At 43.8% G+C, this 14,741-nt stretch overlaps 2 protein-coding genes and 1 long non-coding RNA gene across 3 annotated transcripts; 2 read left to right on the forward strand and 1 right to left on the reverse strand.

The window, feature by feature from the left end:
• Positions 1 to 470: 470 nt before the first annotated feature.
• On the forward strand, positions 471 to 3,645 carry LOC117195222. The gene is made up of 2 exons (XR_004474990.1): positions 471 to 732; positions 3,521 to 3,645. It is a non-coding gene; the product is annotated as an uncharacterized LOC117195222 (long non-coding RNA).
• A 4,083-nt stretch (positions 3,646 to 7,728) lies between these two features.
• On the forward strand, positions 7,729 to 9,393 carry LOC117195217 (tyrosine-protein kinase Src42A-like). The gene is made up of 5 exons (XM_033399850.1): positions 7,729 to 7,920; positions 7,992 to 8,150; positions 8,360 to 8,537; positions 8,599 to 8,765; positions 8,838 to 9,393. The coding sequence occupies exons 2-5, from the start codon at positions 7,997 to 7,999 to the stop codon at positions 9,044 to 9,046; spliced, it is 708 nt and encodes a 235-aa protein (XP_033255741.1). The 5' UTR covers positions 7,729 to 7,920; positions 7,992 to 7,996; the 3' UTR covers positions 9,047 to 9,393.
• A 2,255-nt stretch (positions 9,394 to 11,648) lies between these two features.
• On the reverse strand, positions 11,649 to 13,359 carry LOC117195216 (actin-5C-like). Its single transcript, XM_033399849.1, has 2 exons — positions 13,257 to 13,359; positions 11,649 to 13,117 (listed from the first exon to the last, which is right to left on the reverse strand). Exon 2 carries the CDS (start codon positions 13,093 to 13,095, stop codon positions 11,965 to 11,967), a length of 1,131 nt encoding a protein of 376 aa, XP_033255740.1. The 5' UTR covers positions 13,096 to 13,117; positions 13,257 to 13,359; the 3' UTR covers positions 11,649 to 11,964.
• Positions 13,360 to 14,741: the final 1,382 nt, after the last annotated feature.

Genomic DNA, 14,741 nt, shown 5'->3' on the forward strand with positions numbered 1-14,741 from the left:
AATTAAATTGTTTTCTTGATTCTGGCTATAATAATTATACGATCTGGTTCAGATTTCGCACTCTAGAAGATATAATCATCTTCTACGATTCTGCGTTTTTAGTTTTCTCGTATCGTCGAAATTGTGGATGCCACAGATTTTCGCCCTTTGTGGGGCGGAAGTGGGCCGGGCAAAGTTTTGAAATATTCTTGTAGCAGTGACATATCACAGAAGTCTGGATACAAAACATCGTTGCTCTAGCTCTTATAGTCTTTGAGCACTAGGCGCTGAAGGGACGGACAGACGGACGGACGGACAGACGGACAGACGGACGGACGGACAGACGGACAGACAGACATGGCTCAATCGACTCGGCTATTGATGCTGATCAAGAATATATATACTTTATGGGGTCGGAAACGATTCCTTCTGGACGTTACACACATCCACTTTTACCACAAATACTCATTTTGAGTATCGGGTATAAAAATCAAAAATCTTTTTTGTTTTAATGCATCCTTGGCCTTTTTGCAACGTTTTAAAGTCAGCTGTTTGATAAGCTGCAATCGATAGTAAAAAACGCGGGAAACTGTTTGTTTACTTTGAGAGCTTACCAAATTGAAACTAAGTTCAAAAACTGAAATCAAAGTAATGGAAAAGAAAGGCCAGGGTATGTAGAGCTATTATATTAAACAAATTTGTGCTCATGTTTTTGAATATGTTTTTGTGTGTATTAATTTGTGTCGTCCAAAGGTAGAGAAAAAGACTGTTACTTCGAAGCTCGCGAATCCGGGCTCAGTGAAATCCGCGGAGGATATAGAGAAGTCCCTAAAGACCCTATCCAACGAGTTACTGAACGCCTACCATGCATCGTGCACACCCTCGAGAACGAAGAGGAGGTCCAACCCACTCTGGTGGAACCGAGATCTCTCTCTCCAAAGGAACAACCTCAAGGAATTCTTCAAGATCGCCAAACAAGCGAACGAAGAGATTGTCAATGAGGAATATAAAATCCTACTTAGGAGCTACAAGAAGGAAATACGTAAGGCACAAAGGAACCCGTGGAGAAACTTCTGCTCCAACATTGAGAAAGTGCCCGAAACCGCTAGGCTCCGGAAGCTGCTCTCAAAGCAGCCCACAGTACAGAGCCAACTAAAACTAGACAACGGACAGTGGACAGAGGGCAGTAAAGAAGCCCTAACAGCACTAATGGAGGCGCACTTCCCTGGATGCACCGAGGTCACTGACGCCAAGGAGCATCAGGAACTAGCAACTGAGGAACAGCACCCCCCAATAGGTCTGTTAACCACTAAGAGAATCCACTGGGCCATAGACTCCTTCGCGGCCATAAAAGCACCAGGACTGGACGGGATATTCCCAGCCATGATGGAGTTGACCAAAGAGGTTATTACCCCATGGCTCTTCTCAATATACTCAGCATGCCTAAGTACAGGCTATATCCCCATCCAATGGAGAACCTCGAGGGTTGTCTTCCTCCCTAAGGCAGGAAAGTGCAGCCACGTGAGTCCCAAGGATTACAGACCGATAAGCCTTACCTCCTTTCTACTAAAAACACTAGAAAAGCTGTTGGATTTACACATCAGGAATGAGGTAGGGGGACTGATGTCAATAAACCAACACGCCTACACTAAAGGGAAATCAGTGGAGACGGCACTACACTCGCTAGTAGCCACCATCGAGAGCGCCCTTCACAACAAAAAGTATGCTTTGGGAGCATTCGTGGACATCTCAGGAGCATTCAACAACGTGGCAACAACCGCAATAAAAAGTCGCCTAGAAGCGAATAACATACACCCTGCAATCAACGTCTGGATCAAAAACCTCCTAAGTTGTAGACGGGTGCAATCGGAGTGGGGCACCGCTTCCATGGTAAAGGGGGCACACAGAGGCACACCTCAGGGTGGAGTCCTGTCGCCACTACTGTGGAATTTGGTGGTCGACGACCTCATTAAGAGATTTGAAAGGAAGGCCCAAAAATAACAGCCTATGCAGATGACATAAGCATACTTATTACGGGTGTATGTCCATCGACCCTCAGCTCCATAATGGAACGTACACTCAGGGAGATACGTGAGTGGGCGGAAGAGGTAGGACTCAGTATCAAACCGGACAAGACGGACCTCATCCTCTTTACCAAGAGTTACAAGGTACCGATATGGACCCCCCCCCCCCCCCCGAAAATTTACCAAACTAGGCTGACTCCAAAATCACAGGTGAAATACCTAGGCACAGTACTGGACAGCAAGCTGGCATGGAGGCCCAATGTAGTGGAAAGGGTGAAGAAGGCTACCATTGCGCTTTATGCATCCAAGAAGATGCTCAGCAGCACATGGGGCCTGTCACCTGCTCTAATGCACTGGATCTACATCTCGGTGGTGCGACCAACTCTGCTGTATGGAGCCTTAGTGTGGTGGCAGGCTATTGAAAAGAAGACATACCATAAGCTTATGGAAAAGACTCAGCGACAGGCTCTGCTCTGTATTACAGGGGCGCTGAGGTCAACCCCAACAAAAGCACTCGAAACTATAATCGGAATCGACCCCCTGGACATTCACGCTCGCCTGATTGCGGGAAAGGCAGCACAACGCCTTATAGCATCAGGCAACCTATCCATACAAGGATACGGGCACAGTTCAATTGGCAGGGACATGACCAGATCAACTGATTACATGACCCCCCAAACTTGCCTTGACGTCAAAACAACCACATCTTTGGGACCTGAAGACTGGAAAATTGGAAGGGACCAAACTGACCACCTCAACATATACACAGACGGCTCCAAGATGGAAGGAGGAGTAGGAGCGGGCCTATACTGTACAGACCCTGAGATAAGGCTGTCGTATAAGCTACCGGACCAATGCAGCATATTCCAGGCAGAAGTTTTTGCCATCGGGAAGGCAGCGGAGGTCGCTCTCCTAACAGAACGAGCACACGATGCGGTCAACGTATTCGTCGACAGCCAAGCGGCGATAAGATCCATGCAGTCGTCCGCGGTCAGTTCCAGACGTGTCTTGGCGAGCAGGGAGGCATTAGACATCCTAAGCACGACAAAGACAGTGCGGATCTATTGGGTTCCCAGCCACCAGGGCACGTACTAGCTAAGGAAGGCGTCGGGCTGGAGAATAGGAGAACCGAGAACGTGCCTGTCTCCCTCAGAACGCTGCAAGGCGATCTAGAGAAGCAGGCTAGAGACCATACTGATAGCAGGTGGAGGAGTACCACCACCTGCAGAACCTCAAAGATAATGGAACATCTCGTCTGCAACTGTCCGGCTCTCTCAAGGGCAAGGAGGAGATACCTGGGCGCCCCAGTGTTGGCATCACTGGAAGATGCCTCCAAAAGGAAGCCACAGGAACTGCTGGCCTATGCTAAAAACACCTCGATTCTCGGGGACTTTTTAAAAGCACATTAACACTCCCGCGACGGTTCATACACACCCCCATCCGGATAACTAAGGGCCATATTGGCCTAAGCGTGGCCCCGCTGAGGGCCGTCCGGGTTAACCTAACCTAACCTAAAGGTAGAGAATACTTAACCAATGTGCCCGTCTCTTATGGTCAATAACTAATTTTGTGCGCAATTGTGCGAGAAAGTAATTATGTAATATTGTAGTGCAAGCTGTGTATAAAATAATCCTAAAACTTGTTTTTGCGCCATTTTGCGCCGGTGTGCGCATTTTAATTTATTTGTAGGTGAGGTGGAGTTCACTTATGAAAAGCTGCTCAGTATTTACATTGAGAATAATCGAAACGCCGCAGCACTTTCGAGTTGGATTTTCGAAGAACTGAAGGCATACAAAATAAGCACGGAGAAAAACTTTTTTGTCAGCGATCTAATGGTTTTTGACCAATCCCTTTTCGCGACATCAATGGTTCCTCTCAAATTAATGGATGATATTGGAAATATATTGTGGCTAAATCGTACTCCTCAGTCTATTAGATTTTGTAGGCCAATCAAACTTGAATTTGTTAAAGAGACTAAAGACCATATTATCGTAGAAAAAAAAAATTTGGCCGATCAAATTAAAGATTTATCTTCATATGTCTGCACATTTATAAATGGAAGAAACATAACAGTAAAATATAATCTGCATATGACACTTTTAGACGGGAAAGTTTTGAACATTTTGGCTGAAACTAAATCTTGCCAATTATGTCCCATCTGTAGAGCAAGTCCAAAAGATTTCATGGAAAGTGGAAATATGGATTCACCGAAATTTAAGCCTAGACGTGGAACATTACAATGTGGCATGAGTCCACTTCACGCATGGATTCGATTTTTTGAGTTTGTTCTTAAAATTGCTTATAGAACTGGACTCGAAAAATGGCAATTTAGAGATGAAAATGGAAAAAAAGAAATGGCGAAAAAGTAAAAGCTCATACAGGAGAAGATGTGAAGGAATATGGCTCTACATGTCGACAAGCCTAAACAAAATGGAAGTGGAAACACCAAAGACGGCAACACAGCAAGAAAAGCCTTTTCAAAAGCTAAGCTATTCGCTCAAATCTTAGGTATTGATGAGTCTCTCATCACATATTTTCAAAACATTTTAATTGCGATTTCCTGCCAGCTGTCAATTGATGCAAAACTATTTAAAAAATATTGTCAAGAAATAGTTACACTATATATGTCCTTGTACTCATGGTTTCCGATGTCGGCAACAGTTCATAAAGTTTTAATTCACGGTTTCGAAATAATAGAAGCATCAGTACTGCCAGTAGGTGTTCTTGGAGAAAACGCTTCGGAAGCACGCAATAAATACTATAAGAGTGACAGACGATTACATGCTCGAAAGGATTCACGACGCAACAATATGACAGATGTTTTCCAAAGAGCAATGGATTCCTCTGATCCTCTTGTATCGAGCATCTATCTGACAAAAAGATTGGGTGGAAATAAAAAGGATCCATTGCCGAAAGCTGTTATTGAACTTTTAGAAACACCATGTTTTGAAAATATTTTTTATAACAATAATGCTTCCCTAGAAACTGATACTTATTCTGGTATGTGTGAAAGTGACGAATCGGATTCCGATAATGAAAATTCATTTTCAATAGAAATAGATGTAGAAGAAGATTAATAATAAATTCGTTGTACTTTGAAAAACTTCAACATTCATCACCCTCTAAGTATTAAGTTTAAGTGTAAAAATATAAATTTTTAAGAATTTTAATAACATATTCTATCATAATGGACTACGTGTTAAAAATCAATATTAGCGAATCTTTTCTTTTATGGGCGTTTGGTGTGGGCGTGGTCGGATCGGTCTAAAATTAAGATATATATATATACACGTCGATAATATTTTGTGTACAAAATTTGAAGTCTCTAGCTTTATTATTTTAATTTACGTCAAAAAATGGGATCGCTGGCCCACTGTGGAATGTATACATATGTATGTCTCTACGCCCCTCTATAGCCTAATTGCATAATGATTATATTATAACTCTAGATGGCGACAGAAAATAAAATAAAAAATTTGCAATTTGCCATTGAAAAAAGTCGGCACGTTCCAGATGATACATGACTCACAGTGCGGGGAGGTGGGGGAAGGGGGGAGCAGGTCCAGACCACCCACGTCTATCGCCTCGCCCCGCCCCGCCTCTACCTCTTGATGATCAGGCGGGACTGGGACTGGTGTAACCTCGATACAGCGGCTGTTTCCTTAATAAACTCTAAATGTTTGCTTTACATATACATATGTATATATCAGCTATATAGCAGTAATAATAATTTCTTTCTCGCGCTTTCATTGCAGCTGGTACTTCCGCAAAATCAAACGCATTGAGGCTGAGAAAAAACTTCTACTGCCAGAGAACGAGCACGGTGCATTTTTAATTCGTGATTCCGAGAGCCGACACAACGACTATTCGCTATCAGGTGCGTGCCGAACCAGGCATTTATAATTGTTGTACTCTAATGTTCGTATACTATACTATACACTGTGAATGCTCTTTTGCAGTGCGCGATGGCGACACGGTCAAGCACTATCGCATCAGGCAACTGGACGAGGGCGGCTTCTTCATTGCCAGACGCACAACATTCAGGTGAGTGCGGAGTACACACTGTACTTGGACATTTATCCTATCCTTTCGGCCCGTAGAACCCTGCAGGAGCTGGTCGAGCACTATTCCAAGGACTCCGACGGCCTGTGCGTCAACCTCTGCAAGCCCTATGTACAGGTAAGCATCCATTGGGCGGACATATACATCCCCATACAGCCCCCATTGTTTGCTTTGGTTTTATCGCGCATCCAACATCTAACAACGACCGGCAGCGGCCAAGTGTGATGTGCATTGTGACATTTGTAACATTCAACATTGTTATCCCTATGTTTTGTTCATTTCGCAATGCCAACACGTGTGTACTAAAACTGTCTTATATTTTCCATATATTTCTTGCTTTTTCTTTAATTAACACCAAAACTAATTATAATGTCTGTAAAACGATAATGACCAACAATAACCAACAATAACAACAACAACTACAACCGAACGATAACCGAAAATAACTGAAAATACAAACAAATATATATAATATATTAATCAAATAAGACAAATACCTTTTCGGGTGTCTGTGAGGTAGGATTTCTATGTAAAAACAAAACGTTACGATGTGCGTTCATGTGTGTGTTTTTATTGCCCATTAACACAACAATAACCAGAAACCAGAATCCAACTCCACCCCCACCCACAACACCAACCCCCCTTCACGGCGATTCGACTGCAATGCCTTTAATCTCCAAATAACCGCCAATCAATCGCTCAATATCTCACCCACGGCAGCGCTCAAAGTGCAATCGAGACAATCTATCTATCGTATATGATCCTATACTACTGCTTAATAATCGTTGATCAAAGCTAAGTTTCATCTAATTGGTGCCGAAACCCAGTGAAGGGAAACGGCGCCGCGTTTGAGTGTGTTCTGTCCAAGTATGCCCTCGATTCGACTCGACTCGATTCGACTTCCATTGATCTTTTGCACTTTGACTGGCTGGCACTTGAACTTTGAACCCACTTAGTCCATCAAAACAGATCCAACTAAAATCATATAGCGCCAGCTAATGGAACAGATTCTATGTAAATAAGGCCCTAACCTAACCTTCATCTCTCCCCTTTTTGGAAATCTTTTAAGCAGTAGTTTATCAAAATATTGTACATCCGACGTTGGTGCGTTGCTTGCCCCGTGGCTGGTCTGCACAGACATATATTTTCTATGTACATGGGATAGAAAATTGCATATCCTTTACGGCATCCTTGATGCTACTTTTTCAGAGTCGCATTTCTGCCCGACTCGCACTTTACTTTCTACATGGCGTGTAGAGTCGAACTACCGTTCACTGTGTCAGTCACTGTGGCGACACCTGTCGGCGCATTCGATTCAAGTGAATTCTGGCCACAGCCCCGAAAGTATGGCAATAAATATTGCCTCTTCATGGCAACTGGCTCTCTGATTGGAAGATAAAGGGCCCTCCCCAAGCACAGAATAAAACCCCCCCTTTAGTTTTTAGACCCTTTCCTCTTTCCGAAGAGAATGTAGACAGACACAAGGGTACGCAACGCAACGTGCAGTACGTTCTTAGGGAGGTGGAGATGATGGTTAATGAATGTATGCTACAAACTCATTGCTCAATTGGCACGATCATTACCTCAAGCCGAACACCAATGCGCCTACCATATTGACAATAGAAAATTCATTTGCTAACTCATCTCTCTATCCATCCACCATGTCCGAACAACCTGACGCTCCAGATCGAGAAACCTGTCACCGAGGGCCTATCGCATCGAACACGCGACCAGTGGGAGATCGACAGAACGTCCCTCAAATTTGTACGCAAACTGGGCTCCGGCCAGTTCGGCGACGTTTGGGAGGGACAGTGGAACAACACAACACCCGTGGCCATTAAAACTCTGAAATCGGGTAAGTCGAGAGCTGCGCTCTGTTTGCTCTTTGCGGGAGTTTGTTTAACAATGAGTCTTGGCCCCTTTCAGGCACAATGGACCCCAAGGACTTCTTAGCCGAAGCCCAGATCATGAAGAAGCTGCGCCACACGAAGCTCATACAGCTGTACGCTGTCTGCACGGTGGAGGAGCCCATCTACATTATCACGGAGTTGATGAAGCACGGTTCACTGTTGGAATATCTGCAAGGTAAGCTGGGCCCCAGATGACGATCACACGACTCGCCGTGTGTCCGCACATTTCGAGACATTCTTGCAGCTTGCATTAGTCAAATTACAAACATTTTCACGCCCCGCTGCGGCAATTAGTCAAAAAGAAAAGAAAGAACCAAACGTCCGCCCGCCCGCTCGCTTATCATGTCATGGCAATTGCTTATTTGTGTTTTTAATATCTTTTAGCCATTGCAGGCAAAGGTCGTAGCCTCAAAATGCAGACGCTCATCGATATGGCCGCACAAATAGCCGCTGGCATGGCCTACCTGGAGTCCCAGAACTACATCCACAGAGACTTGGCGGCGCGCAACGTTCTCGTTGGCGATGGCAACATTGTGAAGATAGCCGACTTTGGTTTGGCCAGGTGAGTCTTGGGCGGTATGCCGGGAAAGGAATGAAAATTAATATCCATCTTCCAACGGCAGGCTCATCAAGGAGGACGAGTACGTGGCGCGAGTTGGCGCCCGCTTCCCCATCAAATGGACAGCGCCCGAGGCGGCCAACTACAGTAAATTCTCAATCAAATCTGATGTCTGGAGCTTCGGTATTCTCCTCACTGAGCTGGTCACTTACGGACGCATACCATATCCGGGTAAATCCACTGACTACCGTTTATTCTAGGAATCGAGCATAATCTAATCAAATGATTCACTTCGGCAATCAGGTATGACCAATGCGGAGGTGTTGACCCAAGTGGAGCACGGCTATCGCATGCCCCTGCCACCCAACTGCGAGCCGCGCCTGTACGAGATCATGCTCGAGTGCTGGCACAAGGATCCCATGCGCAGACCCACATTCGAGACGCTCCAATGGAAGCTCGAGGACTTTTACACCTCCGATCAGAGCGACTACAAGGAGGCACAGGCTTACTGATAAATGCTACCTGCGACCACGGACGCGGACAGTAGCCGTGGCGAGGCGCAAGGAGGAGCTGGAGGAGCTGCCAATGATCGTCGGGCATCCCACAACGGACAATTCATATTAAGTTAATTACTTCAGTTTTGCACACATTTTCTATTGCTGCTTCCTGCGACCATGAAACATGCGGGGCTCATGGACAGGGCAGGGGCATGTCTTGGTAACAACTCCATACCATACGATTAATGTTATTAGCGTTTAAGCTAACAAATAGTCTGTAAGCCGGAAAAGTGAATGCGAATGTTTTGTTCATTATTTGTTGTTTCAATATGACAAGCATATGGATAGATTTGTCGCATTTGCCGATAAATATATCGAATGTATTATTATTCATTTAACACTATATACATACATACATATATATATATATATATATATATATACAACCGTATAGTCAGAGTTAAACCTAGGAACCTTTTATATTCTATTTTGCCAACGCATACTTACCCTTACCCACCCTCTCACCCTCACTCTCACACTGTTCTTCTTTAGTTGATAGGCCAATCTGAAATATGAAAACGATATTTGCAGCAAACAAATACATATATTAAAAACTGTTTACTTTTAGTTAATCCACTTCGTACGTGTCTTACCTGCCACTCCTCCCACAAACCACAAAACACTCAATCACTAATCAACGACATTATACATATGTATGCTTTATCACAAACAAATAAAAATGAAATTAAAATTAAAAATACAAATAATAAACGAAGGAAAGCACCACAAACGCCAATCATCATTCAAGTGCTAGCGGACGCTACTTTTTGCTGCATGCGACAGTTGAAATCCGCATGAGTAACGATCTAGAGTTTAATTGTAATTGTAATCATTTAATTATATTCTATTTATAATTAAACACACAAACAAACGCATACACATATACGAGTACATGTACATTTAGAACAAAAAACCATTTAAAATAAAACTTCTTCATAATTTATAAAATAAAAATAAAGGCAGAATCATTTATATTGAAAACGAATCACCGCACTGTAGTCCACGTCATTCTTTATCCTTTCTCTGTTTGCTTTTTGATTTGGTGAACATTCATTTCAGTTTCTGCAGCGCATGCAGCGTGTGTGGGGATGGAAGAAGAGTGAAGAGTTCTGCGTAAAGTCAAATTAAAGTAACTAAAATAATTTCTATGCCTAATCTATGTACGTACTCCAAGCAAAACCAAACCCGAAGAACGCATGAATCGAAGTCTGATTTAACAAATGTATTCTAACCCTAGTATGAGTTCTTATGTAGTCTGTATTATACTCTCTAATCTGTCTTTGAATCTGTACTGTGCTGCACAAAAATAGGAACGTATGGTGCATAAATAAACCAGTATATGTTCTACAGAAGCCACACAAGCAACTTTAATCAAAACATACCGAGTTCAGCGAACTCCTCGATTTATTTAACCAATAACGTAAAAGTGGATTGCTTACACTTTCCAACATAACGTATGTCATATTGAATATGTAAAGAACTACCATATATGTAGAGCATTCATTGTAAGAGTCATGTATAACGAACGATTCGATCTTATATTTCCAATCCAAAACTAGAATGTAAGTATATGCGCAAAGCTTTTATTTCACGATAAATGAAAATAAATATTTTTAAAAAGCTTCGCTTTGATCTGCGGTAGGCCCCAAATACGAGCATCATCGGCCAGTCGGTGCGTCCCCTAATCGATTTCTTGCCATAGTTGATTGAATTTGGTCATTGTAAGTCTCTGGGCTAGATCGCAGCTAAATTACGAATAAAACAATTGGACTTGTCCGAGAGCCCCGCCTAAAATGTCGCGCGATTGTACTGCACTCCCGATGGCGATGGGGACGGGGGGAGATGGGGAGTGCCGTGCCGTGCCGCGCCGTGCTTGAATGATTACAAATAAACAATGCCACTTGATGACGACTCCAAACATTTGAGTGTGAGTCAACAGCCATAGTGTTTTCGCTTCGATTTTCAGTTGTTCAATACGAATGTGACTGCAACTGCGATTGCGATGGCGATGGCGATGGCGAGTGTGATTCTCCCCTATTCTATTTCTTATAAGGTAATACTAGCCGCAACTGTTTTGTCTTTCACATGCTCTATTTGTAATCAATCAACGTAGAAATACCGCTAAGTCTTCTGGGGCGGGGTCGACGCCAGGCCTGATAAGCGGACCGAAGCCAAGTGTGGTGGAGTGGAGGCTGTGCTGAATCACACCCGCATGCGAGGGGGCAACAGCAGCAATCGCAAACAAGAGGAATGAGGCACAAGTTAGCCAAGTGATTGGTTATCAGACGATTTCCTGCAAACTGATGTTTTCCCTGCCGTTTGCCTTTGGTTAAAATTAGAAGAGGTTGGCTTGCCTTATTAGTAGGCGCTTTATCGCCGTCGACGCCCTCGCCACGGCATACCAGCCGAATGACCGCATACCCACAGCAGAACTTCATTTCCAGCGATCGCTGGCTGGCCTTAGTCATGCCATATACGATTATGTAAGCACTTTGAGACATTGAGAATCGCTTGGATGCTTCAGTTCTTTCCTCGCTTTATTAATGATCTTAAGCGGTTACAAGTATTTAATGGTATGGTATGTGTAATTGTAATACAAATGCATGGAAGCAAAGTAAATGCCAAAAATGAATGAATGTTCACATTCATTGGAATTTCGAATAGAACACAATGGGGGGATTGCTTATGTGAAGAATGTAAAAGTTTGCGTCTAAAAAGTAGTTGGAATGCATTCATCTGGCAGGAGCTGGTGTTGTGTGCGCCTGCTATTGTTGTTAATGTACTCTGCCAAATATTCAACCATGTGATGGCTGAGCACAGACAAAGACACCACCATGACCACGCCCAGCATCAGCTGCAGCCGCAGCTTCGATTTAGAAGCACTTGCGGTGAACAATGGATGGGCCGGACTCGTCGTACTCCTGCTTGGAGATCCACAATTGCTGGAATGTGGAGAGCGAAGCCAGGATGGATCCACCGATCCAGACGGAGTACTTGCGCTCTGGTGGAGCGACAATCTTGATCTTCATGGTGGAGGGAGCCAGGGCAGTGATCTCCTTCTGCATGCGGTCGGCGATGCCCGGGTACATGGTGGTGCCGCCAGACAACACGGTGTTGGCGTACAGATCCTTACGAATGTCCACATCGCACTTCATGATGGAGTTGTATGTGGTCTCGTGGATGCCACAGGCCTCCATTCCCAGGAATGAGGGCTGGAACAGCGCCTCGGGGCAGCGGAAACGCTCGTTGCCAATGGTAATGACCTGTCCGTCGGGCACCTCATACGACTTCTCCAGCGAGGAGCTGGACGCAGCGGTGGCCATCTCCTGCTCAAAGTCCAAGGCGACGTAGCAGAGCTTCTCCTTGATGTCGCGCACGATTTCGCGCTCGGCAGTGGTGGCGAAAGAGTAGCCGCGCTCAGTCAGGATCTTCATCAGGTAGTCGGTCAAGTCGCGACCAGCCAAATCCAGACGCAAAATGGCATGGGGCAGGGCATAACCCTCATAGATTGGAACAGTGTGAGAGACACCATCGCCAGAGTCGAGCACAATACCTGTGGTACGGCCAGAGGCGTACAGAGACAGCACAGCCTGGATGGCCACATACATGGCAGGAGTGTTGAAGGTCTCGAACATGATCTGAGTCATCTTCTCACGGTTAGCCTTGGGGTTCAGGGGTGCTTCGGTGAGCAGGACAGGGTGCTCCTCGGGGGCAACACGCAGCTCATTGTAGAAGGTGTGGTGCCAGATTTTCTCCATGTCGTCCCAGTTGGTCACAATGCCGTGCTCAATCGGGTACTTCAGAGTGAGGATACCACGCTTGCTCTGTGCCTCATCACCCACATAGGAGTCTTTCTGTCCCATGCCCACCATAACGCCCTGGTGACGTGGACGGCCGACAATCGATGGGAAAACGGCACGGGGTGCGTCATAACCGGCAAAGCCGGCTTTGCACATGCCGGAACCGTTATCGACGACCAAAGCAGCAACCTCTTCGTCACACATTATGATGTAGATTGATTAAGTTCTGCAATGGAAAAATAAATGCCAAATATGTACACTTTAATCGACGCTCAACAAGAACACCACAGCTCGGGTCTATACCCACTCTCAGACGGCCACAACGCGCACGCACAGTTTAACAAAGAGACAGACACAATTATTACCTTTTAAGGAAATGGAAGAGACTATTGCTTTTTCGGTATTCCGCTGCGGGCAAACTGAGCTCGCTGAGAAAAGTTTTGTAAGTGGTAAGTGGTAAGTGGTAAACCGACGCCGAGTTTTTTCGCTTTTCGGCTTTCCCGCTGCGCAAGCTTGAGCCCACTTAGGCCCCCTCTATTTAAAAAAGTGCAGCACTTGAGGTAAATGGCGATATACATTACTGATTGTAAGTTCTACTTGTAGATCCATGCCAATCTTTGCTCTGAATTTAAAACAAAACACGATATCTTTCACCTGAACTGCGCTAAAACTATTCAATTTTCATTATTTTCGGGGGAATTTTAAAATACCCCCTTGGCCTACAATGGGCTAATCGTGCTCCATCGAAGATTGGAAACCATATTCCTCGATTTTGATATTCGATTTGATATTACTTTCTAGATAACACCCTTAGCCCAGCCCGCGTAGTTTTATCCGATTACTGAATCAATTTTCTTCTTGACTGGTTTATTTTAAATACTTGTTTTTATTGGATCTTGTCTAAAAAGAATTAGCAAAGAAGGTCAAACAAATAAAAAGTAATAAAACGTAGGGGATGCTCAATTTTGATATTGACTAACTAAAATCTTTAGCTCTGCTCACATAATTTTAAACCATTGCTGAATTAATTTTCTACAAGATTAGTTACTTTTAAGTACTCCATTTTATTGTGTTTAAAACAAGGTGTAAACGTAAGGCGTAAGTGAGTATGGAATGTCAACCGGAGTATGGTCATTTGAATACCCTATTTCGTTAAAATTATATATGAATATATTTAATATGAAGATACTGTTTTCCAAACTGTTTTTAAAACGTAATTAATAAATCCCTTTTTTAAGATTGATATGCTTTAGACATATTTAAACATATGATTAGTGTCTTGTTTATATATCACGATTCCGATACCTATACTTAGTCTCTGTAAGAAGGCAATAAGCTGCACAATATCGTTGAAATCGCTTTAAAACATAGAGTGACTAGTTTCTGCATATATTGGAACTTGAGATGACAAACATTTTCTCAGCTCTATAATATCCATTTTTCCAGGGTATGAAGAATGTTGCTAAAACCGCTCCATGTTGAGGGACAATGCTGCTTGATTTCTCGGCCCATATAAAGTGAATGCTGCCAGCAACATAGGACGTAAGAAAACGTAAGTGAGTATGGACATTGTTGAGCTGAAAAGGGACACTGTGGCAAGGAAAAATCCCTCCACGAAGGGAGGATATCCCATTAAAAAATAGAGGGATAATCCCAATAAAAGAGAGCAAATCCCATAGATACATTCGAGTTGATACGAGAATTGCGCGCCAAAAAGAAATTGTTTGAAAGTGAATAAGTGAAAAGGATATGAATGCTATATATTTCCGTCAAGAATTGGAAACAATGTTCCTCGTTTTTTATATTCCGTCGAATTTTTCTAGCTAGATAGAACCCTCAGCCCTGCCCAC

The sequence above is a fragment of the Drosophila miranda genome, assembly GCF_003369915.1.
Source record: "Drosophila miranda strain MSH22 chromosome Y unlocalized genomic scaffold, D.miranda_PacBio2.1 Contig_Y9_pilon, whole genome shotgun sequence".
Classification (NCBI taxonomy): Eukaryota; Metazoa; Arthropoda; class Insecta; order Diptera; family Drosophilidae; genus Drosophila; species Drosophila miranda.

Coding starts and splice junctions, on each gene's coding strand:
- LOC117195217 (XM_033399850.1), top strand. CDS start 7,997: ATGGACCCCAAGGACTTCTTAGCCGAAGCCCAGATCATGAAGAAGCTG. Junction 8,538..8,598: donor GCCGACTTTGGTTTGGCCAG/GTGAGTCTTGGG, acceptor TTCCAACGGCAG/GCTCATCAAGGAGGACGAGT. Junction 8,766..8,837: donor CGGACGCATACCATATCCGG/GTAAATCCACTG, acceptor TTCGGCAATCAG/GTATGACCAATGCGGAGGTG.
- LOC117195216 (XM_033399849.1), bottom strand. CDS start 13,095: ATGTGTGACGAAGAGGTTGCTGCTTTGGTCGTCGATAACGGTTCCGGC.